We start from the raw sequence: 25,929 nt of genomic DNA, 5'->3' as shown, positions 1-25,929 counted from the left end.
CTGATTGCTTTACTCCTCTATGACAGTCAACTGAATATCTCCGATTTGTGGCTAAAACAAGACATTTGAGGACATCATCCTGGGAATCTAAGTTAATAGAGAAAATAAACAACAAATACATCAACAATTGAAAAAATGTGCTGCAGGCCTACGCAACATATAATTTAAATAGCCTCTGGTTAAAATAAACTAGCCAGAATGTCAAATGCAATAATTCATTAATTGCAATAAACGGATAAAAAGTATGCCGAAATAACATAATGATGCCGATTTGTATTGTTCTTGCTTTGCTAGTTCTCTCTGCAACGACGAAAATAAACTTTTAAAATGCTGGTTTTCTGAATGGAGCTCGGCTCGACCGATGCTAGGCTAAGCTAACATTGTAGCTGCTCACCATGTGGTTCATACACATACATTTATACATAGTTCTACACGGTTGTCTACTAATATCAGATTCAGGCGTCCAGTTGTGTCTTTGCATGGAGATGTTTTTATGTTGTACGTTTTTCTACTGGCGCGAAATCCGTGTTTGGTTATGCAGAGCCAACATTAGCATAGTGGCTAACGCTAACAAGTGAGTTACCTAATGTGTGAATGAACATGGCTAAAAGTCAGCGTTAGCCCCTACGCTAGTGTTAGCTAAGCGTTAGCGTTGGCAAACAGGGGAAATATTTCACTCTTTCGTTCATGTTTAGATTCTGTATAACATCTGTATGTCTTACAAACCAATTTCAATGCCTTTTTAAAACGGTAAAACTGTATTTATACCATTTAAACCGTTTGCCGTTAGCAGACAGGCTCAAAGCTACTTACCGGAGTTGAGTGGAGCCGCCGCTGCGCAGTGTGTTCACTGAGGCGTTCAGGGGCACTGGGAAACTCACGTGTCAAACGCAAAAGAAAATCATGAATGCTTTCTTAATGCCTATTCTTTAACGTATCCTTTAACTTTGTGTTTATTAAAATATTATAGAATGGCCGAACAGTCTTTGCTGTCGACGAAGCCTCCCGCCCCATATTTCAAACCCCGATCAATACAGTGGAGTGGCGCAAGGTGGCCTGGGAGTTTGAGTCCACTGGCGCGAGACCAGTGACTACAAAAAAATAATGTTCTGGCCGCATTTTCGGATGGGAGGTCGGTGAACAAATTTACGGAGAGAGAGGGAGAAAGAGAGAGAGAGGGAGAGAAGAGATTTTATTTATAATTTTTAAAACCTTTATTTAAAAATCAGCATAACAGAACAAAACATTGTTCTCATGACAAGAACAACAAATCAACACCGCGACTTCCTCTTCGACTAAAAAGAAGTGTTCAATATTAAATTGTTTCTTTCCTTCGGCGGTGTAAAGGTCAACCAAGTGTTGATACCTCTGTGTGTGCTCCCAGGCTGCCAGCTTCCTTTTTATTTGGACTTGTGGTGCAAATCCAATCATGAAGTCTAATATTGTCATCTGGCTTTTACTCATAAACAGAGAGATTTATCAACAAATATTGAATATAAAGTCTACTTCCTTCCCAGGAGAGTGGCCAAAAGCTCAACTTGAATGCAAATGATCAGATAAACAAAGATGAATTATAATGGGAAAGGGGGAAATTGAGGTGAACAATCAGCCATTCAAATCAGGATCTTATCAATAAAAAATAAAACTCTTCAAGTAGAAGGGATTTTAATCAACGTTGTAAAATACAGTCTGAGAAACTGAGACAAGGAGTTCTGAAGCGGAGGAATTTAGACCAAAGAAACCCAACATTCACCCTTTGAAAGAGACAAAAACACTTAAATAGCGTTGAATACATACATGTAACTTAAGTAACAACACACCAGCGATGAGATCTTTGTCATTTTGAAATACCATTTGAAGAAAATAAATGTGAAAAAGGCCAAAAGTTTCAACTGACTGACCTTTATTTTAACAATGCCACACAACACAGCACATTATTATTACTGGAATCTTTGCACATTTATCAGTTGCACCCATCCGTGATGCAGCAGGTGCCGTGTGAAAACTCTGTGTCACTCATCAGCCGGCATTCAAATGCATCCATGCATCCCTTGGTGGAGGAGATATCTGTGGAAACATGGAGAAAGACCGGATGGATTAGAAGACATCTTCTACAAGTTTTCAGTCAAAGTAATGCAACAAAATGAAAAGAATGACATAGTTCCTCCTGGTTGCTCAGCGGAGGGAGCAGCCTGTACTTACAGGATCCAGCATGCATGGTGATGCTGCCGCAGACTTGATCTGATTCATGGCAGGTCTCCACATTGAGGAAGCACGACTTCCATGTGCCTCCACAGTAACATCTCAAGGCTTCACCTGGAAACATGGAAATAACAAAAATCATATCTTTGTATCAAAACTAGTGCTGGACTTTGCACTGCCACAAATAATTGTCCTATTTTTAGGCCTCTGCTCGAAAATGTCATACCCAAACAAAAAAGGGTGTATCTCTAATTCGGGTGTTATACTAAAAGGTACACATGGGAGATTTTATTCAGATGTGTAAATATCAGTCTATATGTTACTGGTTAAGAGTAAATGAAGATGACACACAGAAAAAATGAAAAGGTTTCAGGTCCGGCTATAAAAAAATCACTTTCAGGACGATTATTTCTTTGAAATGGTGCAGCTGTAAGGTCCAACTCTAACCCAAATCATTGCTCAATATGTGAACATTCTCTAACCCAAATCATAACTCAATATGTGAACATTCTCTAACCCAAATCATAGCTCAATATGTGAACATTCTCTAACCCAAATCACAACACAATATGTGAACATTCTCTAACCCAAATCATAGCTCAATATGTGAACATTCTCTCTGCAAAGCTTGACTTTGATAAAGTGAAGCAGAACAAAGTTAGACAGGATTTAGAACAGAAAATTCAGGCGAGGTCTCATTGGGTTATTTGAATGCTTTTTGAATTTTTCATGCACCAAACCATATATTTCACTAGTATATTAATGGTAGTGTTCAATCCATCCAAATACAGCAGTTTTGAGCTTTTATAAAATTCATAAAACAAGCTATTTTATATAACACAATTGATTACAGGTGTTAATCAGTCCAGCTTCTTGTGGCCATCATGCAATTTTGGTGAAATCCGCGGCAGCTTTGTTGTTTGTTGTGCATGAACTCACCCTGGCTGACAACCACCGATACCACAAGAGCAAGAATCACAGTCCTCATGTCTTCTTTCACGCATCTGCAAAGTGTACACAGATCTCTGCATGAATACAACTGATGGAATAGTGTTAGAAATCAAATGACATATTGTCATTGTTGATAGGAGCGCTGTCATCATGCACATACAACACAATGTACAGATGTCCCACCTGTTTAATTGTCCTACTGGATGTGTGCTGCAAGGCTGCTAGCTTGTTTTTTTATTAGGACTTGTTGCTCAATCAATGCAAATCATTAACTATAACATTGTCATCTGGGTTTTACTCATTAACAGAGTGAATGCTGCAGAATCCAGTATGACCTCACTGATGCCCCGGGGGAGAATACATAAAAAACACCTCGACATTGTGTGTTTGAATAGCACCAAATCACCTTCGCTTAACAAATGGTGACTTTTAGCGGCCCTGTTTATTATAGTTGCCCTCATTTTATTATAATATCAACAACAGATCACACAAAAATGAGGAAAGATCTTCAAATATAAAGAAGGGTTAGCTCTGAGGTTCATTATATAACATGGAATGTAGTTTGATAAAATATTCTTAGCACAAAGTGTGAGACCGGAACATTTCCAGTCGACTTTGTGGGACGATTCTTTTTCTTTCTTGTCAAAATCCTGAATTAAAGACACGTCAGCTGGTGTTGAACCATCTGATGAAATATAACTTGTGTAAACATCATCCCCTCCCCCTCATTGCAGCACAGGGAGCAATGTGGTGAAGTGGGATTGTGCTTATTCATGCACTTCATTGTGTATTGACTGATATAGTTTATGTTTTTTGTATTTTATATTTCTTAGATCTGTGTATGAAACCCAGTAAGCTTGAACAAAAAGCAATGTTGCCCTCTTAGAGTACACAGTCAACACTATGTCATGTATCAGCTCCATTTGACCAATTCATTAATTCCCTGTAGAAAAAATAATTTTGAATATGTAATTTGATCACTTTTGTGTTGGATTTGGGCAGTTTGAGCTTTGCATTGCCACTTTAACCATTTATAAAGAATGATAAAGGCACCACATCACTGCATGTATAAGAGAAAATGACTTGGAGTATATACTATATATAAAAAGGGAAAAATAGCCACATGTAAAAACCAGTGTGCCAGAATGCTACTTGAATATTGATTCGTTAAAGCAGTGATTCTCAAACTTTTTTCAAATAATAGAAAAAGAAAATTGCAATCCCTTCCAAGTAAACCAGATCGCTTCAGACAAAACACATAAAATGTGCAATCGCTTTGTTAGAACAATGCAAATAAATAAATCTGTGCAAAAAATTTGGCAAAAGAATTGCTTATTGTGGCTGAAATCAACCTGTTTCGCACTGAATATCTTTTAAAGATAATAACTAAAGGAATATGTTAAACATCCTCATCAAACCCATACCGTGAAATAAAATGTATATTTGCCTGTTTTAATCTAAACTACACATCTTAGCTTTACAGATGTAACCGTCTGGGAATCTTCCATAAAGGGGTTTCAAGAATAATCTTGTTAGAACCTCACTAAAGGTTCTGTGAAGTTTTTGTTTTCCAAAAAATCTGATGATTGTTTTCTAAAAGGTTCTTTCAAAGGTTTAAAACCCCAAAAAACGTCTGCAAACGTTCAATATAAGGTTTTTTCTTACAAAATAATCTTGCGAACGTTGCCCAGAAGGTCCAGTTTTAAAAAGTGAGGATTTTGCCCAGAAGTAAAAAAAAGTTTCTTAAGTGTTCGGTTACGGTTACATTCTTTAAGGATTAAAAGGATGCCGAGAAAATAAAGGAATTCGGTAAAGTCTTGTTTTAATGAATACAAACATACATTTTCATTGTACAATAAATTGCCCACATGGAATAAAACGCACTAGTTCATCACTTGAAGCATTGAAATGACGCCGTGAACATGTAATATATAATACATAATATATAATATATACACTGAAGCGTCTGTATGGAAATGATCTGGCGGTTGGTAGCGGCGTGCAGACGTGAGTAACGGGCGTTTTTATTGCGTTTCTCCTGCTACGCGGAGGCTTTCTGACTCCGCTCGATGGCCATCTTCTCCAGCCGCTCAGTGTAGAACCCGTTGAAATCCAACCTGTGTCATCGTAGGAGCCGAGTTTAGCCAATTATCAAATTAGTTCACAAAGACCACAATCACACGCAGAGACGCGTTGCTACCTGTAGATGATGCTGATCATGCTGTGCTCGCAGTCGTTGGTGCTGTAGATGCTCAGCTTGTCCAGCAGGTCCAGCAGCAGCGTGCTGAAGTTACTGTCGAACTTGCTGATGGTGGCTTCAAAGCTTGCCTCCGACTGCAGGGTGTCCGCGTGCTCCGCTAGTAACTGGAGCGGTGAGAGAACACAACACGTATTACCCAAAGCCGCAGGATTTACCGCGCATCAAAACCAGAAAACACTCCAACTATTTAACTTTTTCCACGACATGTTCGCGTGGTTTTCGTTGAGGAGGGCAGGCCTTTTCTGGAAATACCTTTGTGGTCAGCCTCTTCTTCTCCGTCTCCTCAGCAGTGGGAGGCCCATCCACGGCCCCCTGTTCCAGAGAGAGGCGCTCTAACCTCATGCTCTGAGTGAAGCGCTGCAACAACAAAGACAAACAACTCAAGGTTGTTCTCTCGTTTCATTGTTTTCACTCCTCTGGTTGTATAGAAGTATATGCTTCCTGTGTTAAAGCTGCATTCTCTCTCCTGACCACCAGGGGGTGACTCATCTGGTTGTATAGAAGTCTATGTGTCCTGTGTTAAAGCTGCATTCTCTCTCCTGACCACCAGGGGGCGACTCCGCTGGTTGTATAGAAGTATATGCTTCCTGTGTTAAAGCTGCATTCTCTCTCCTGACCACCAGGGGGCGACTCCTCTGGTTGTATAGAAGTCTATGCGTCCTGTGTTAAAGCTGCATTCTCTCTCCTGACCACCAGGGGACGACTCATCTGGTTGTATAGAAGTCTATGTGTCCTGTGTTAAAGCTGCATTCTCTCTCCTGACCACCAGGGGGCGACTCCTCTGGTTGTATAGAAGTCTATGCGTCGTGTGTTAAAGCTGCATTCTCTCTCCTGACCACCAGGGGGAGACTCCTCTGGTTGTATAGAAGTCTATGCGTCCTGTGTTAAAGCTGCATTCTCTCTCCTGACCACCAGGGGGCGACTCCTCTGGTTGTATAGAAGTCTATGTGTCCTGTGTTAAAGCTGCATTCTCTCTCCTGACCACCAGGGGGCGACTCCTCTGGTTGTATAGAAGTATATGCTTCATGTGTTAAAGCTGCATTGACTCCTCTGGTTGTATAGAAGTATATATAAGTGACTCTACTTCTCTCTTGATTTATTCCCTCAGTAAACATTGTAAACATGAGTTTATGTCTCAATCTCTAGTTTCAAGTCTTCTTCAATACAGCATGATGTTCATTTAGTAAGTTATGGTCATTTAGAGTCAAACAGACCATAAAGCAGGGGATGCTTTAGGGGCGGGGCTACAAGGTGATTGACAGGTCTCTACAAGAGCTGTCCATGGTGTCTCTACGTCACTCCTCAGCATTACTAATGTGCTCACTTCCTGTTCACTGGTTGCAAATAAACAGTCTATGATTTTACAGCTGTGTGTTCAATTGAAGCAGAACATAAAAAAAAACTATGAAACATTTCCTCCTCTTCAACAAACCTGCATGGCGTTTGTGTACATGACGCAGACGGACATGAGTTTGGAGAAGATCCGGAGGAGCTCGGGGTTGGTCAGCATGCAGTCCTTCAGGCAGTTGTCCAGGAAGCTGGTGTGATGGCAGAGCACGTCGTCGATGTTGGACGCCTGGAGGAGAAGGAGGAGACACCGACGGTCAGCTGTGCTTTCGTGAGGACGGAAGACCCAACGACGCTCGTTCACTCACCGTTTTCAGGTTGTTCTCCATGATGTGCCACGTGGGCTCCATCACCTCGAACATCATGTAGTACTGGATGTTCTGCACGAAGTTGAGCATGCGCTGTCGGAGGGCGAAGGCGGCGGCAAACCTGCAGGTTCATACACATTTTGACCAATGCCTTTGACTTTTCCATGACTTTTCACCAAATTCTATGAGTTTTCACCAAATTTCCACGACTTTTCCATAACTTTTCACCAAATTCCATGAGTTTTCACCAATTTCTATGACTTTTCCATAACCTTTCACCAAATTTCTATGACTTTTCACCAAATTCCATGACTTTTCACCAAATTTCCATGACTTTTAACCAAATTCCTATGACTTTTCCATAACTTTTAACCAAATTTCCATGACTTTTCCATGAATTTGGTTTAAAGTCATGGAAATCCACTGGTCAGAATGTGTTCATACACATTCTGACCAGTGGATTTCCATGACTTTTCCATGACTTTAAACCAAATGTCCATGATCAAACATTTAGTGAAATCTTGGTGTAAACAGTAAAAAGTGAGTAAATGTAGTATTTAAACTAAAAAAGAGAATACAAAGCATACAGTAAACCTTAAATGACACAATAGTTTGATTAAAAGAATAAACATTTATATAGATGCCTGTATGTATGCCTGCTTATATTTTGAGTTTCTTTCTTTTAAAAGCATGTTAATTATTTCAAACTCAGGGTGAATGAACGACATGAACACATGAATATAACACATTTACATGACTTTTACTAAACTTTTGGGATTTTATTTTTTTCAAGGACTTTTCCAGGCCTGGAAATGAACATTCCATGACTTTCCCCAGGTTCTCCATGACCGTGTGAACCCTGCATGTGAACCGAGTGTGAAACGGACATTCTGCCGGTTTGCATGAGTTCAGAGAGTTCCTGCGTCGACTCACCACTTGGCGCATTGCAGAGAGTACAGCTTGAAGTCCTTGTTGCTGATCCACACGTTGCAAAGCAGCCTCTCCACATGTTTGCAGTAGAAAATGTGACGGAACAACATCTGGTACCTCGTCAGCGCTTTCCTGGGAAATTAGTACGACATTAAAAACGTGTTAAATGAATTTACAGATTACTTTTCAAAACTGAAAGCCAAGAAAATCTTCACGGAGCGTTTTTTTTCTTTTTTCTGAAAAGCGCAGCTAATCCAGTTAATACGGCAATAGCTTCATTCAGTCGAGCCGATCGAATCGATTGTTTACCGTGTGATCAGTGAAGAGAACAGCAGCTCTCTCTCTAAGACAGGAAGTAGAAAGATATGTAAATAAATAAATAAAGAGACAGAGAAGAGGTCTTGTTTTCCTTTACTTGAAATGTGGGCCTCAAGTATCAATGTGTTGGACTAATCTTATTTATTTAAAAGATAGCCATTTGTTTTCCAAACATTTGCATAAGTCTGTATGCTTAGTAGTAACCTACTTTGAAAATTTACCATAAATATTATTGATTTTATTTGGAGGCCATAAGATGCAATTTAGACATTAATGACGTTTGGATCTTTGCTGGGAGGACATTTTAATTGTAATTGATTAATCTATTTTAACAGCTCTGCTCTAGATTATCTGATGTTAATATCTATATTCTTTTCTGTTTGTAAAAACACTTTGTAATAAACCGGTTTGTTTGAATACCAAAGCTTCAGGAATATTATTATCGTCTGGAAAACTGAGGCTGCATTTTTCATCATTATTTATATCTGAAGGATTATTAAAAGAATTAAAATATTCCTGTAATGTATTTTTTATTTACATTTTTAGCAATCTGTGTCTTACATCTTCTTAAAAACCAAAGAAACGCATCTTCTCCACGTACAAAATGTAAAACATTACAGTGCCTTGAACTGCCTTTCTTTGAGCTGTGGACATTAAAAGTTAAAAACATATAGATAAGATGAAGCCGGCAGAACCTGTTGATGATGAGCGAGAGCGGCCACTTGACGATGTAGTCGAAGGAGAAGGCCTCCAGCCCGCTGAGGGCCGCGTCCGCCGGGTCCGCGTTGATGATGGCTTTCTCCTGCTTGGTCTCGATGGCCAGAACCCGCAGCAGCTGAGTGATGACGTCATGCGGCATGAGGTCGATCTGCGAGAGACGAGGGGGAAAGTTCAGACGCCGTGAAGGAAGATGAGTGCCGCTGTATGAAGGAGTGGAGCGCTTTGGTCCGTTTGGAATTTTTCATGTCCTAATGTTTTACTGCTAATAATATACGTCGGCAAAATCAAAACAGTAAAGTCGGGGCAGGAAAAGAGACGCTGGTGAGACGAGATACCGTCATAGATGTTGGATATGGTAATATGACATAAGAGTTGTCCCTCCCTAGTTTTAAAGAGAAAATTCTAAAAGAATACAATATTAAATAAAATGTATTATTAAATCTCATTGTGAAAATATTTACCACCTACTAGATATATATATATTTTTTTTTTTCACAATGAGATTTAATAATAGAAAAATAATATATATATATTTTTTTAAATATATTAAAAAAATACATATATATATATATATATATATATATATATATATATATATATATATATATATATATATATATATATATATATATATATGAGAAAATATCTAAAATAATATATATATAAAATATATATTTTTAAATATGTTATATATAAAATATATATTTTTAAATATTTTATATATAAAATATATATTTTTAAATATTTTATATATATATATATATATATATATATATATATATATAAAATATTTAAAAATATATATTTTTCAAATATATATTTTTAAATATTTTCATAGGAAATACAGAATTGATAATAATATCACAATAATATTACAGATTAAATCAAGTAATTAAAATAAAGTAATAATAATAATAAGGTAATAACCATACAATATCATTGGAATATCGATGGTGAGGTATTTGGTAAAAACACATTGTGATATTTGATATTATCCGCATCGCCCAGCCCTACTCTGCAGAATGATGGAGTCTAGCTTTAAAAGCAAGCTTTAGTGTAAATAATGTGTTCATACTAATATATTACTCATATTCAGGTTCACTAATCCGAGCTCTCCAGTCGTACGTCAGCCCACCTTGAGGTCGTCTTTGAAGGGGTCCGTGTTGGCGGTGCTCATCCTCAGAGCCAGCTCCAGGAGGGCTTCCAGTCTGGGAGGAACAATGTCGTCCACCGGCTTCTTCAGCTCCTCCTCCGTCAGGTCCATGAAGTGCACGAAGAAGTCGCCTTTGTCCATCAAGAAATAGTGCTTGATGGATCTAAACGAAAACAACACGGGCCGTTTGTTGGTTACGTTCTCACTAATAGTTTGGAGTATCTTTAAAAAGGACGCCTGAAGGGACGAGGCGGCAACCTCCAGCTGCATTCTCTCTCCTGACCACCAGGGGGTGACTCCTCTGGTTGTATAGAAGTATATGCTTCATGTGTTAAAGCTGCATTCTCTCTCCTGACCACCAGGCGTGACTCCTCTGGTTGTATAGAAGTATATGCTTCATGTGTTAAAGCTGCATTATCTCTTCTATCCACCAGGGGGCGACTCCTCTGGTTGTATAGAAGTATATGCTTCATGTGTTAAAGCTGCATTCTCTCTCCTGACCACCAGACGTGACTCCTCTGGTTGTATAGAAGTCTATATAAATGACTCTACTTCTCTTGATGTATTCCCTCAGTAAACATTGTAAACATGAGTTTATGTCTCAATCTCTAGTTTCAAGTCTTCTTCAATACAGCATGATGTTCATTTAGTAAATTATCATCATTTATTTAGGGTCAAACAGACCATAAAGCAGGGGATTATAGGGGCGGGGCTACAAGGTGATTGGCAGGTCTCGTCCAGAGACGTATACGGTGTCTCTTTGACGTTTTTGAGCTCGTGTTTTCTGCCTTTTTAATGCCTCCTCTTTCTAGTTTCTCAAGGTTAGCACCGCTGCCTTTAGCCGCGTACCTGAGGCGTAAAACCAGCTCCTTCTCCTCCATGAGGAAGGCCAGCAGGACTTTGCTGGCGTAGTTGTAAGACTTCTCTATCTGCTCCACGTACGCCCTCTCCTTCAGGGTGTACAGGACCTCTCTGGCGTCAGGACACGTCACATCGCGGCCGCACTCCCGCACCACATTGAGGTATTTACCTACCAAATGAGGAGGGAATTAAAATCTACTTTATAAAAAAGGCTCTTATAACGTTCTTTTTTCTTTTACCTGTGCTTAATATTTTGTCTGCCATTTTCTGCAGGAAGGAGGGAATCCGGTGTTGGACGATGGTGTACCTCTGGTCCCAGTACTTGTCGTTGTAGTCCTCCTGGATCTTCTCTTTCTGCAGCTCGTGCTCCTCCACCATGAACTCACTGCGAGGACACAACCACATGAAAACACAGCGGCAACGAGAGAGTGCTTTGTTTACCGAGCGTCGGTGCAGAAGCCGTGCCTGTACGGATCCTTGATGATGCCCCGGTAGATCCACTTCTCCAGTATCTCAAAGTACGGGACGCTGGCGGCCTTGGTGAGGTAGAGGCACAGCTCCTGAGCCTGGCTGTCGCCCGTGTAGTTGAAGGTTCGGTCGTGCAGAAGGCTCAGCGTCGCCCCGCCCATGCACTCCCCTTTGTCCACCGAGGACGCTGAGGAAGGTAGCGGAGGAACATCGTTTCACTTTCTAAAAAACAATGCGAGTGGTTTGATTCGTGCAAATAATGAGGAGAACCGCAGCCTCGCAAGCTAGAGACGGAGGGCCTTCAGAGGATGTCTGGACTTCCTGGATATTTAGATAATTCTAAATGTTTTAGATTCCAAATCAGAGCATGGCTTTTTCTATCATGTTCCTTAAGGTGTTGGTGTCTTAATGTGGAATCTTGGAGATATTTCTGATTAAAAAAATGATCAATTCTCCAGTGATTAAATTTAGCATCGACTCTGCATAATAAATGGTACGTGTGTTAATGTGTCCAGGAGGGAGGATGGTGCTTTTCTTTTGTTATTTTATGTTGTATGTACAGTATATACACACAACATAAAATTACAAAACATATATATATATATATATATATATATATATATATATACGTACATATATATATATACATATATATATATATATATACATATATATACGTACATATATATATATATATATATATGTATATATATATATATATATATATATATATATACATATATATATATATATATATATATATATACACATATATATATATATATATATATATATACATATATATATATATATATATATATATACACATATATATATATATATATATACACATATATATACATATATATATATATATATATATATACACATATATATATATATATATATATATACACATACACATACACATATATATATATATATATATATATATATATATATATATATATATATATACACATACACATACACATATATATATATATATATATATATATATATATATATATATATATATATATATATATATATACACGTACATATACACACACTACCGTTCAAAGGTTTGGGGTCGCTTGTCCTTATTTTTCAAATAAAAACTGAAACTGAAAATTTGTCTGGGTGACCCCAAACTTTTGAACGGTAGTATGTGTATATATATATATATATATATATATATATATATATATATATATATATATATATATATATATATATATATATATATATATATATATAAATAAAATCCTTCAATTTGTCATTTTTTTCTGAGCATGGTCAAATATTAGTTCATTGAAGAAACACAACAGATGTAAAAGTCAACATCTGGGCTCAGTCTGCTGGCGCTGTAGTTTTCTCTCTAACCCGGGTTTAGAGCGCCCTCAAGTGGTGAAAATGAGCAGCAGGCTCAAGCTGACGACGCTGCTGAGTTCAAGGACCACCGTCCCTCAACAGATACCTGCAGACACGCAGCTCGTCACATGACCGACTCACGCGGTGTTTGAAGCTGGCCCATGTATAAATATCAAAACTCTCAAATGAAGTGGATAGCGATGAGGGAGGGGTGGGAAACCCCCATCTACCGGCGTAAAAACAGGGAATCAGTGGTGAAGTAGTAAAGACCGCCTCCGACTTGACTTGAAAAGTTGAGAATAATTGTTTTTCTAAAAACCGTGAGAAAAAAAGAGAGAGAAGCGAACGCCAGGAAAATGGGAAAACGATGGTTTTGTGGTGGATGTGAGTCAAGCTCACCGTCCTCTAATATGCCAAAGACACACACAAAATAAAACCCGTGTTCTCCAGACTCTTACCAATGGAGGCCAGGATCTCCATGGTCCTCATGGTGGGCTGGATGTAGAACCAGAGCTTCTGCAGGGACAGCAGGCCCTGCCGCTGGAGGTGCTCCAGCTGCGTGACCAGGATCAGGTACTCCTTCATCAGCGTCCTCATCGCCGCCGTCAGCGCGTGGTTCACCTGGCCGTACTCGAAGGACGACTTCTCCTCGATGAAGCTAGAAGGACGAATAAAAAAAAAACACGCGTCTCGTAATCCGTCCTCGGTCACAAACGCATGCGAGCGTCACTTTCCCCTCCCATTCTCACCGCGTGATGGTGGAGTAATACGACGCCACCGGTAGGATTCTGTTCACCAGCTCTTTGATGGACATGTCCAGCGTGGAGTCGACGATGAAGGAGCGGTTCTGTCTGCCCAGGACGGGCTGAGCTGTGATGTCCCGGCCGTCGACTCCCACAAGGACAAACAGCAGATCCTCCACCAGGGCTTGTTCCTGCGCCGGCAGCGGCAGCAAACCTGAACAACAACAACAACACTCATTGGTTCGTGGAACCAACCAGAGAACAGGAAGTGACCATATTAGGACTGTGGAGGAGCGACGTAGAGACACCGTATACGTCTCTGGTGTCGACCTGTCAATCACCTTGTCGCCCCGCCCCTAAAGCAGCCCCGGCTTTATGGTCTGTTTGACTCTAAATGACCATAATTTACTAAATGAACATCATGCTGTATTGAAGAAGACTTGAAACTAGAGATTGAGACATAAACTCATGTTTACAATGTTTACTGAGGGAATAAATCAAGAGAAGTAGAGTCATTTATATAGACTTCTATACAACCAGAGGAGTCGCCCCCTGGTGGTCAGGAGAGAGAATGCAGCTTTAACACAAGAAGCATAGACTTCTATACAACCAGAGGAGTCACCCCCTAGTGGTCAGTAGAGAGAATGCAGCTTTAACACATGAAGCATATACTTCTATACAACCAGAGGACCCTAGTGGTCAGGAAAGAGAATGCAGCTTTAACACATGAAGCATATACTTCTATACAACCAGAGGAGTTGCCCCTTGGTGGTCAGGAGAGAGAATGCAGCTTTAACACATGAAGCATAGACTTCTACACAACCAGAGGAGTCGCCCCCTGGTGGTCAGGAGAGAGAATGCAGCTTTAACACATGAAGCACATACATATTCCTTTAGCCTTTGTCTTATTATAATAATGTCTTGCAGCAACAGGAATTTGAAACCTTCTTACCGATGGCCGCTGCCGGATCAGCTGGAGGAGCGGGGCTGGTGATGAAGTCTCCGAGGAGAGCGGGGCGGTCGTACACCCAGTTGGGGAACACGGGGTTGGGCTGCGCCGGGTTCTTCTTGTTGTGTTTGTCCCTCAGCATCTTCCGCGTGACCTCAGCCGGCTGCGGGCGAAACCACGGGGATACAGGAAATGCAATTTTAGACGTTCACAAAGTCTTTTCCGACAGGAATCTTCGGGGTTCAGATCTGCTGCTCACCAGGGGAGCGTTGGAGCTGGCCGTCACGTTGCCGAGCTTCTTCCGCAGCTCATCCAGTTCCTGCATGGACATCTTGGTGCTGGTCTGAGGCAGAGTGTAACTGGTGGTTGTGGTGGACGTCGTGTTCGCGGATGACTCCGACCTCTCTTTGGCATTCTGCTGCAGTAACTGGAGCATCTAAAAAAAAATATCACAACAAAACTAAAGGGTCATTTTGGTAGTTTATTTATCAACTCATTGAGCCTCTTTCGACACTTTATGAACAGCTTTTAAATCTTCTGTTTCCATCAGTCTCATGAACTATCTTTCTTTTGTTTTTGTGGCAGCTTTTACTGAATATTTCATTCTTTATCAACACTACTTCCATTGTTGAGAGATGAAACACAGGATTCATTCTTTACATCCCGAACCACCAAAATGTGGTAAAACCAATTGAAGCAATAACAAACAAAACCACATCATAAGCTGCTTATAAACAATGTGTTATTACCTCTTTGTCCTCACAGAGTTTGGAGAGCAGGTAAAGCAAAGGGTCCAGGTTTCGGACATTTTTGGACTTGAGCTCCTCGTACTTCCTCAAGAAGTCCTCGGGGGTTTTAGAGAACTCTGCTAATTTCACCTGGAAGCGAATTAACAGGCAGCGTGAAGAGAAGATCCAGTCAGCGACACATTCATTTCCACAGGGAGACAAACATATTCATGGTAAAGTGCTTTGTATTTAAAATGATGTACATGTGAAAAATAGAATAATGATCTTTTAACAAACAGTGAGGATGTTCAGACATCTACAAATATAAATATATCAAACGCTTTTCACCAGATTATCTCTGTGTCAATGAAAGTTCTTCAACAGAATAACATACTTGTATTTCTTTAATAAAACTGAACAACTCTGGGTCAAACTGCTGTGACAAGGACCGCTACAGGTGCTCCTGGTTCTGCTCGTCTACCACCGCACAGCACCACATGTGTAGGGTATAGAGCCTCTGAGTTATTCAAGCTACTGTTGATCGTATTGTATTGTTCTTTTTGCACATTATCGTTCTCTTTTTTGCTCTTAGATGCTGTAATGTTAACAAGTCCTGCTGGGATTAATACAGTCCTTAATCTGAACATGGCCTCACTTCTCCTCCCAGGCCACCCCACCACCTTCAGGACGTTAACGTCACCTTCCTGGGCCCTGACAGGTGTATTGAAGCAGTCCTGCTTCACCCACCTTGGCACTGTGGGCAGACACCGTGGTGGTGACGTAGGGGGTCCTGTGTTTCTGCAGCAGGTCTATGTAGCCCTCTGCTCCATCTCCTCCTCGGACATGCAGCAGGCTGAGCAACTCGTTCACGTCATGGTGGATCCTGAACTCGCTCATGGCTCAGGCTGCTGCAGACAATGCATTTGTTAAAGGAGAAGGGGAAAAACTAATTTAACTAAATGTATCTCAACCCAGCTGCTGTAAAGTCTCTATGCATGAACCATCTTCTCCTACAAGTCAACCCAGCTGCTGTAAAGTCTCTATGCATGAACCATCTTCTCCTACAAGTCAACCCAGCTGCTGTAAAGTCTCTATGCATGAACCATCTTCTCCTACAAGTCAAACCAGCTGCTGTAAAGTCTCTATGCATTAACTATTTTCTCCTACAAGTGATGCTGAGCTAACAGGAATGTGATGCTAGCTTGATTGCTGTGAACTACAAGGACGCTAACTGCGCAGCTAGCTCATCCCGAATAAAACATGTCGGCCTCAGAATCGTTATAACCACGTATCTGAGTGATAATACGCGTTATTACAGGTGTAACACGAGTCTCCACTGAGCACCGTACCTGTCAGTCAGTCGCGTGTAGTTCAATAACAACAGCAGGCACAGCAGCGGATGCTAAACGCGCCCACAATAAGTCAAATTCTTCTTCTACTGCTGCTGAAACAAGAGCAATTTGTCTTCTTCTGCAGCTCCAATACACGCAGCGCTGGCGCCACATGGCACTCGACAGGTTAACTGTGGTACTGCAGCTCATTGCTTTTATAACTGTGAATTTACTGCACTTTATAATACTATTCTTTACGTGTATTATTGTTTTACATGTGTTGTTTTAAAATGGTAATATTCTGAAGATGAATTTTCATTTTCAAAAATCGAACTGACACGCTTCTTTTCCATATGCTGTGAACAAATATCATTTCAAAAGGAGATCTACATAACTAGAGGAAAACTATAATTATTATAATACTCGATTATTTAAAAACAGTAATACAAATGATTATAATAATAATACTTATAATTTTCTAAATGTTCTTACCTACATAAACAATATTTCTTACCGATAACCAGCCTCACACTCCCTGAACTACCATCCTGTTATGTTATTTCATTATGAGACCGAAATGTCTTTGTTTTGTTTTGTCTTAATGTCACAAGTATAGAGGAATCTGTGATACAAATTAAAATAAATTAAATTAAAAGATAAAGAAAGGTAGAAATAAAAGCCTCAATGATTTGAATAATGTGCAGGCTAATTTAAAATTGAATAAATAATAATACAGACATATAAATATAAATTAATAAAATGTAATAACTGTTCTTATTGTTGTAGTCCAGTGGATTGTTTCAAATCCATTACTTCTCTACTTATTATTTTCTGTGTAATTTTTTTAAATTTATATTAATACTTTTGATTGTGGTGATTTCTTATAAAAAAAGTAAAATAATTACAAGAACAACAAAAATGCAAGAATGTGTTTTGTGATTTAAACTTAATCCCAGTTTTTCTTAAATGTTGCAGATACAAATACATAAATAAAAGAACATAGTCTACTTGAGAAGATCCCATTCGACTCACCAAATATGACCGCGTTCGCTTTTATTTTGAAAAACCACGACCCAGCGGAAGTAAACAGTAATCACGTTACAACCCGGAAGTATTGCCCCTTTTCTTCTCCTTCCTCTGATTAACGTTTGAACAAACGAGAATGAGCGATTTATCTCGCGAAGAAACGATTAAACGCGGCTCCGCTGCCTCCGTCCAGCCTTCAGAGGCCGTATTCGCGTCTTAATCGTCGGCGGCTTGAGGCGCAAGAGGCGGCCGCGTGAGCAGCAACGCCCCGATGCCCGAAAAACACCTTCGCTCTGTTTACAAATCGGCTGGGAGAAAGTGTTTCCCCGCAGTGTGTCGTTAGATAATCGTGTGTGTGTTTTTAGAGACGAAGAATATATACACACACAAAAAACATGGCTGAACTGCATGTTGTGGAGCAGAGCGGCACTGGAACCATCGAGCAGCCGGAGCACCGCGATGTTCGCGGCTCGCTTCGCCTGGCTTCGCCCACTCTCATGGTTCCGCCGCGGAGCAGCCAGCTCAGCCCCGGAGGCGGCGGGGGTTCGAGTCCCGGCGGCGGAGGGTCGAGCCCCGGCGGCGGACGCTCGGTGTTCGGCTTCCCGCCGAAGAGCAGCTCGAGCTCCCCGTCCGAACCGGTGGAGAAGCCCGGTTCGCGCTGGGTTCGCCTGAACGTCGGCGGGACGTACTTCATCACGACCAAACAGACGCTGTGTCGCGACCCCAAGTCCTTCCTGTTCCGACTGTGTCAGGAAGACCCCGACCTGGACTCCGACAAGGTACTTCTGTTGTCTGAGGGTAGTATCATAACAATAATAACGTAAATGGATAAACAAAATACATGAATAAAAGGGAGAACAAAGTACTATTACTGTCCATTCTCTCTTCTTTACTTTATTTTGTTGATTTTAGTTGTTTATTATTTGGAAAATGCCATTATATTCAGTCAAATGCATATTCTATAAAGTAATATTAATGTCCAGTATTCCTTCTTTACTTCTATTTTGTTGTTTTTAGTTGTTTATTATTTTGAATATGCCATTTTATTCAGTCAAATGCATATTCTATAAACATTTTACATGTTGAAAAATACATTTCAAAGTCTACCATCATAAGAATCAGAAGGTTTTTATTACCTGGGGTAAATGTGTATCAGTTACAGTTAGTCCTGTAAATAAACATAATGAGGAAACATATTAATAAAGGCCTTAAATAAAATGTAAATGATGTACTTAATGCTACAATATATAACACAAGTATTGATAAAAGGGATAATTGCAGTAATACTGGAAGTATTGCTCAGTTAATTAAAGCACAAATAGCAGTCACATGATTACAGACATATTACATTACAGACTTTATAATTGTGCGAAACAACGTTTATCTTTAACTTTTATTAATAATATTTGAGATCATATATTTACATACTGTGTATATATATATATATATATATATATATATATATATATATATATATATATATATATATATATATTGTTTTAAGGCGGAGGTGGAAGAGGTACTCAGATATTTTACTTATGTTAAAGTAGTAATACCAGTGTGTAGAAATACTGTTACAAGTAAAAGTGTCCTATTAAAGTAACTTTAATGCATCGATGCATTCATGATACTGTTTATATTAAATATATATACATTTGTGTATCACAAGATGTGTGTGCAAACTTATCTTTAAAGGAAATGTATTCGTCTCGTACGATGTTTAAATCTTTCTTTAAACGTAACGAGTACATAGTACATGTCAAATAAGTCTCGTGAAGTACAACCGTCGCAGAAGTATACAGTTAGTAACTTAAATTGGAAATAAGGTCAATTATAACGTTCTCATGATGTGTTCACATGTAATCTGTTCGGGTCGGATCAGCACCTCATATTGGCTCATGATGAGGAAATACAAATACGTTTTATGGATTAAAACAAAGATATAGTTTTGGTTTGAATTATGTATTATAAGAGTTGTTTAACTCATAATCCATCTCTAATATCTATTTAAAATGTATTTGAAAACATCTGGATTTATTATAGTTTCTCACCAACACTACATTTTAGTAGATGGCATGTGAACGCGTTGTGAGAACGTGATCGTTTTACTGAATATTTGAGGATCACCATCGTGAATCCCATTGACTGACTTATCGATTCAGCTCTAATTTCACTTTTTAAATTGGCGGGAAAAGAGCTTTATTTTTGTTCAGGTCGCCATCGACTAAAGATGGACGTCTACGATACGTTGGGATCAGCTGGTCGATACGTTGGGATCAGCTGGTCGATACGTTGGGATCAGCTGGTCGATACGTTGGGATCGGGCGGTCGATGCGTTGGGATCGGGCGGTCGATGCGTTGGGATCGGGCGGTCGATATGTTGGGATCGGGCGGTCGATACGTTGGGATCGGGCGGTCGATACGTTGGGATCGGGCGGTCGATGCGTTGGGATCGGGCGGTCGATGCGTTGGGATCGGGCGGTCGATGCGTTGGGATCGGGTGGTCGACGCGTTGGGATCGGGTGGTCGACGCGTTGGGTCGATACGTTGGGATCGGGCGGTCGATACGTTGGGATCGGGTGGTCGACGCGTTGGGATCGGGTGGTCGACGCGTTGGGTCGATACGTTGGGATCAACTGGTCTATACGCTGGGATCGACTGGTCGATGTTAGGATCAGGTGATCGATACGTTGGGAAAGTCGATATGTTGGGATCAACTGGTCGACACGTTGGGATCAACTGGGTTGATCCCAACCCAGTTGGGATGATACGTTGGGATCAGATGATCGATACGTTGGGATCAGATGGTCGATGCGTTTTGATCAACTGATCGATCCGACCCTCTCACACTCTCCCTTCGTCCCCCGCAGGACGAGACCGGGGCCTACCTGATCGACAGGGATCCCACGTACTTCGGCCCCATCCTCAACTACCTCCGGCACGGGAAGCTGATCATGGATAAGAACCTGGCGGAAGACGGTGAGAAACGACCCCTCCCCCCTACCGGTCTGCATATCTAGAGCGCATGTTTTAACCGTGTCTCCCTCAGGTGTCCTGGAGGAAGCCGAGTTCTACAACATCGCGTGTCTGGTGAGGCTGGTGAAGGAGCGGATACGGGACAACGAGAACCGGACGTCTCAGGTACGCATCTGTGAGCCGGACGTTCTCCGAGTGCGAATACAGGTCGTCCAGATTGTTGACGCGCTCTCTCTCTCTCTCGCCCTCTCTCTCTCGCCCTCTCTCTCTCTCTTTGTCTCGCCCTCTCTCGCCCTCAGGGTCCCGTGAAGCATGTGTACCGGGTGCTTCAGTGCCAAGAGGAGGAACTCACACAGATGGTCTCCACCATGTCGGACGGCTGGAAGTTTGAGCAGGTGCAGAAAATACCTTTTTTAGTCATGTTTTATTTTGATATTTATTCATGAAGGATAATTTTTTTTTAATCCTTTTTAATAATAAAAAATGTAAATAATTTACGATTTCTCTCTTATGTTTTAAATTGAAAAGAAAATAATCATTATTTGCAGTCCAAACTTTAGGGTTGCAACTACTTATTTTTCTTTCACTACCTATTGTTCTGTTAATCTTATTCTCGATTGATTGATCGGATCATTTTGTCATTAAAATAAATAATTAATCGTGTCTTCAAACTGCCAGTTTGTTGGACAAAGGATCTAAAATCCAAAGATATTTAATTTATAAAGATACAAGAGAAGGGAAGAAACATTGTCACATTTGAGAAGCTGGAGCCCCTAAAGAGGAAAATAATGAATATAAATATTACCCAGAATAGAGATCTGCTCCGTCACAGAACTTAATATTTCCTCTTTTCCTGTTTTCTTTCTTCCCGCCCTCAGCTCATAAGCATCGGCTCCTCTTATAACTACGGCAACGAGGACCAGGCGGAGTTTCTCTGTGTCGTTTCCCGGGAACTCAACAACTCCACCAACGGCATCGTCATCGAGCCCACCGAGAAGGCCAAGGTGAGCCGCCGAGCCGGAGCGCCGAGTGTGGATTAATCCGCCGCGGAAAATAGTCCCCAAACCTCCTTTTTGTTTGGTTTTAAACTCTTCAGTGAGCGGCTTCATTACTGAGCCCTTTTACTTTAAATGTTTGTTATATAAGCTGTATGTTACGTCGTCAGTAGGATTCAATGAACTTGGGATGGGAGATCAATGTTGATTTTGGGCTTTTTGGGGGGGGTTTGTTGTAAGAAAAATATAAAATATCACAGAGATGGAAACCGTATTTATTATATATATATATATATATATATATATATATATATATATATATATATATATATATATATATATATATATATATATATATACACACACACACACACACACACACACCGTAAAAGTCGGGTTACAATCCGCTTCTACCTTCGGTGGTTGTCCCCGTTGTAGCAAGCTAGCGCTGCTGCTAGCTCCCTGCTGCTGCTAGCTCCCCGCTGCTGCTGCTGCTGCCCGCGTCCCCTCTGCCCGAGTCGGGTGTCGAGCCGGGGCTGGTCCCGCTACCTTCAGTGGTTGTCGGGGAGCTAGCGGAGAGCTAGCAGGAGCGCTAGTGGCGCGCTAGCAGGCTACAGCGGGGAGCTAGCGGAGCGCTAGCAGGAGCGCTAGCAGGAGCGCTAGCAGGAGCGCTAGTGGCGCGCTAGCAGGCTACAGCGGGGAGCTAGCGGAGCGCTAGCAGGAGCGCCAACTGGCTACAGCAGGGAGCTAGCAGGGACACCGACCGAAGGTAGTTGCGGCTTGTAACCCGACTTTTACGGTGTGTGTGTGTGTATATATATATATATATATATATTTATTTATTTATTTATTTTTGTTGTCATAAATATCTTTAACCTCCTGAAACAGAACAAAACATAGTTTCCACGTGTTAATCTGCAGGTACCGACGTAAACACACATGAACCCTTGAACCTGAATGTTTAAAATAAAAATTCTCTCTCTGATGACGTCATCAGTCGGAGAGCTTCATTGAGGTTCTAACGAGACGTCTTGTTTCTGTCTCTCCTCTCAGATCCTTCAGGAGCGAGGCTCGCGGATGTGAAGAGCCGAGCTCAGTATCACTTTATCGACGATGAAGAACCAAAACAAAACAATAACACGGAACCTTTTCTCCCGTTTATCGAGATCCACGATTTTACCCTCCGGCCATCGTCGCCTTCATCATCATCATCAAGGCCTCCTCCTCCTCCGGTGTGCCTTTCCACAGCGAAAGGGAAGGGCTACCCGGCGCCTGCTTCAACTCGACCCCGGCCTTCCTCCTCCTCCTCTTCCTCCTCCTCCTCTTCCTCCTCCTCCTCTTCCTCCTCCGGCTTCAGGCGGAGTACAAAAGGGATTACAAGTGAGCGGCTTTCATCAAAGCAGCTTCTTTTCCTTCTGATGGTCAGCGTCACTGCGGTGCTGACGGACGCCCAGCACAGAGCTGCTCCCAATCCTCATCATCATCATTCTCGCCATCATCATCATCATCACTTTTACATTTGGCTCTGTCGACTCAGCAGAAAATCTCCTCAGGACTCTCAAAGGACGTAAAGGAGCCTTGAACCTGAACCTGCTGATGGAGGGAACGCCCGCCGCCTCCCTCTCTGCACTCCCAGAATCCTCGGCGGGACGTCCGAGGCTGGTGGCGGCACAACAAACGCAGCCGGCGCAGGAGAGGGGAGTCCAGTCGCTCGGCTTGAGCCGGATGCGGTTTCCTCTTTTAGAAAACGCCGCGAAGAAGCGACGGACCGTCGTCTTTCAGCTGTCCTGAAATATCATCCTCCTCCTCCTCCTCCTCCTCCTCCTCCTCTGTTTCCTTCTCCCCCCAGCCTCAAAATTTGGGATATTTTTGCGCGAAAAAAAAAGAGAAACCAACTGACTCAAAAAGACTGTGTACAATTTGCGGAGGCATGTGAGGAATCTATATAACTCTATATAGGCTACATGATGAATAATATGAAAATGGTGTAATTACTGATTTCTGTATCATAGTTGTCATATATTTACATATTCTCGGTGGGTCTATTTAAACGACGGGAGGAAAAATATCACTTTTCATAACCGGATTCCCCGCCCGGCTCGTGTGTGTGTGAGTCGCTGTGTGCGGTGCCTCTCTGCGTATTAACGTCCACGACTGAAATATCACAACGCTTATTTTGTGTTTTCTTCAGCTGCACGTTTTCTGTAGTGTTCCTCTTAAAAAAAAAAAAAAAAAAACGTTTTCTCTTCGATATCCTGCTTCGATCTCTCGCATATCTTAAAATTGTAATCCGAGGAAGAGGAAACGCGTCGGGGACTCGAACCCCCGCCTCGCGTCCCGCAGCACTTGTAGCAACTTAAAGAGATACCGGAGACACCTGAGCCCACGTCGGCGCCGAGATTTACAGACTGTAAGCGAACCTGCCGCCTTTTTTATTTTCCACGTGTTATGAGACGTCGTTTCATAACCGGCACTCTGCTCCGACTTTACAGTGAAGCTCAACCATCAGGCTGAACGTGTTCAAGTGGGTGTTTTATTTTGAAATTTATCGTGAAATGCACAGAATTTGCTGCTGCTTGAAATGTGCATTTCCTGTAAAGCTGCGGCGCTTCAAGTCGCTAAAGCTGAGGTCAAATCACGGATTCATAGATGAACAGAAAACGCAGCTTTAACTTTATTTTTATCGGCGTAAATTAAATATCTTTGGGGTTTGAAGGCGTCTCCTGGGGGGAAATGTGACGTTTTACTATATTTATAATATTACAATAGACTCGTTTCAGACTAAACTATTAATCTGTTTAAAGAGAAACTAAACTGTAAAATCCTCATTGGTTGCAGCCACGGCTCTCCTTTGACTCTGAGGCTGCAAATAATGATTCCTTTCATTCATGAGGATTCTTCTTCTCTTTTTTTAAAAGTTTAAAAGAAAATAGTGAAAAGGTTCCCAGAGCTCACGGAGACGTCTTCAAAACAAAAATATTCAACTTACATTGATACATAAAACGGAGAAAACCCAGAAGCTGAAACCAGTGGATTTGAAGAGTTGATCGATTGATTGATTGATTGATTGATTGATTGACGGCTTCTCCTCCACACCCGGCAGGAACACGTTAGCGTGACGTCGTCGCTCGCTGCAAAGTTGAGCCGGAGTCCCACATATCAGAGAATCCAAACATCTCACACGTTAAATCCCCCGCAGTTTAAAAAAAAAAAGACGACGCAAAAAAATAAAAATAAAAAAAAGGAGCGTCTGATCTTTAAACGCATTTCTTTGTACAAAGAACACGTGATGCAGTTTCGTTATATCACGCATGAACAAAAAGATAAACTGCACATTCACACGCAAAACCTTGATGTACCTTTTGTTTAGTTCCTCGTGCCGTTTCACTTCTGCTGATCTGCAGAACCAGAAAAAAAAGCCCAAACGTCTCACTGCCTTGTCGTCTCTGCAGGCCTTTTTTTTTTTTTTTTTTGCAAAGCACCTTGGGTATTGTTTCCCCTCCGTGTGTGTGTGTGTGTGTCCAGTGTTGTGCCTTTTGACCTGTGTTGTGTATCAAGGGTCTCTCGTCCCTGAGAGCAGACTGCAGGCTCCTGGAGGTGACGTGTGTTTCCTGTCGGTGTTTCAGCAAGAGGCTTTTTTTTTTTTTACGATACCGACAAACTGAAACCTGCCAGTTTCTTCTTCTTCTTCTTCTTCTTCTTCTTCTTCTTTCGCACCGTTTGCTTTCCGGCTGAATCCGTTCACGTCGGACTTCCAACGTGTGTCCGACTCGTGTTATCTTAGTAAAACTCCAGCCGTGCGCTTCGATTCCACCGTTGCGTTCTAGTTTCTTCTTCTTGAGTTGCGTGTTGATGACCCCGCTCTTCTGCGACGTCACCGGCCTCTGAAAGCACCTATGGGGTCTCCTTCGGGGTCCCGGTTCGATCCGGTTTGCTTCTGGCTCAACGATTCCCAAACTGAGTCCGTTCAAGGTCCCCAGAGGATGAACCCTGCTGACTTTGGGGAGGGAGACCTTTTACTTATTTTTTTATTTGGGGCCAAATACAGAAAAATAGAGAACTACGAGACCAGAAAACCCAAATGTGTGAAAGAGAATTAATTTTCAACTCCACAAGACTGTTAAATAATTTTAAATTATGCGTCCGCATGTTAACAAACAACATTCATCGGCTGCTCGCGAACTTGATTTAGATCGACGTCCAGTTAAAATATGACGATGTCGTGTGTTATTAAATAATCAAAACCAGGCGTAAAGGCCAATTTACAAACATTACAACGCAAATGTCAG

The 25,929-nt window shown here is 41.2% G+C and overlaps 2 protein-coding genes across 2 annotated transcripts; one reads left to right on the top strand and one right to left on the bottom strand.

The window, feature by feature from the left end:
* Positions 1 to 5,008: 5,008 nt before the first annotated feature.
* On the bottom strand, positions 5,009 to 17,725 carry tubgcp2 (tubulin gamma complex component 2). The gene is made up of 18 exons (XM_079237984.1): positions 17,676 to 17,725; positions 16,060 to 16,217; positions 15,334 to 15,462; positions 14,844 to 15,020; positions 14,588 to 14,747; positions 13,642 to 13,849; positions 13,351 to 13,550; positions 11,516 to 11,705; positions 11,290 to 11,435; positions 11,039 to 11,219; positions 10,172 to 10,352; positions 9,012 to 9,184; positions 8,002 to 8,130; positions 7,069 to 7,189; positions 6,846 to 6,989; positions 5,666 to 5,770; positions 5,354 to 5,517; positions 5,009 to 5,270 (listed from the first exon to the last, which is right to left on the bottom strand). Exons 2-18 carry the CDS (start codon positions 16,207 to 16,209, stop codon positions 5,195 to 5,197), a joined length of 2,634 nt encoding a protein of 877 aa, XP_079094110.1. The 5' UTR covers positions 16,210 to 16,217; positions 17,676 to 17,725; the 3' UTR covers positions 5,009 to 5,194.
* A 339-nt stretch (positions 17,726 to 18,064) lies between these two features.
* kctd2 (potassium channel tetramerization domain containing 2) lies at positions 18,065 to 22,723 on the top strand (the record flags this gene model as incomplete). The annotated part of the gene is made up of 6 exons (XM_079237991.1): positions 18,065 to 18,448; positions 20,540 to 20,648; positions 20,719 to 20,810; positions 20,945 to 21,040; positions 21,524 to 21,649; positions 22,694 to 22,723. The coding sequence occupies 6 exons, from the start codon at positions 18,065 to 18,067 to the stop codon at positions 22,721 to 22,723; spliced, it is 837 nt and encodes a 278-aa protein (XP_079094117.1).
* Between the last annotated feature and the right edge of the window lie 3,206 nt (positions 22,724 to 25,929).

The sequence above is a fragment of the Taurulus bubalis genome (genome assembly GCF_910589615.1).
Source record: "Taurulus bubalis genome assembly, chromosome: 2".
In the NCBI taxonomy this organism is placed as follows: domain Eukaryota; kingdom Metazoa; phylum Chordata; class Actinopteri; order Perciformes; family Cottidae; genus Taurulus; species Taurulus bubalis.
The sequence above is the reverse complement of the archived record's forward strand: the minus strand, read 5'-3'. Positions and strand labels throughout refer to the sequence as shown.

Bases quoted from the DNA above. Each gene is read 5' to 3' on its own strand.
- tubgcp2 (XM_079237984.1), bottom strand. From the start codon at position 16,209: ATGAGCGAGTTCAGGATCCACCATGACGTGAACGAGTTGCTCAGCCTG. The intron at 13,850-14,587 runs GTAAGAAGGTTT...GTTGTTGTTCAG, and splicing joins TGATCCGGCAGCGGCCATCG to GTTTGCTGCCGCTGCCGGCG. The intron at 10,353-11,038 runs GTACGCGGCTAA...GTTTTCGTTTAG, and splicing joins GAGCTGGTTTTACGCCTCAG to ATCCATCAAGCACTATTTCT.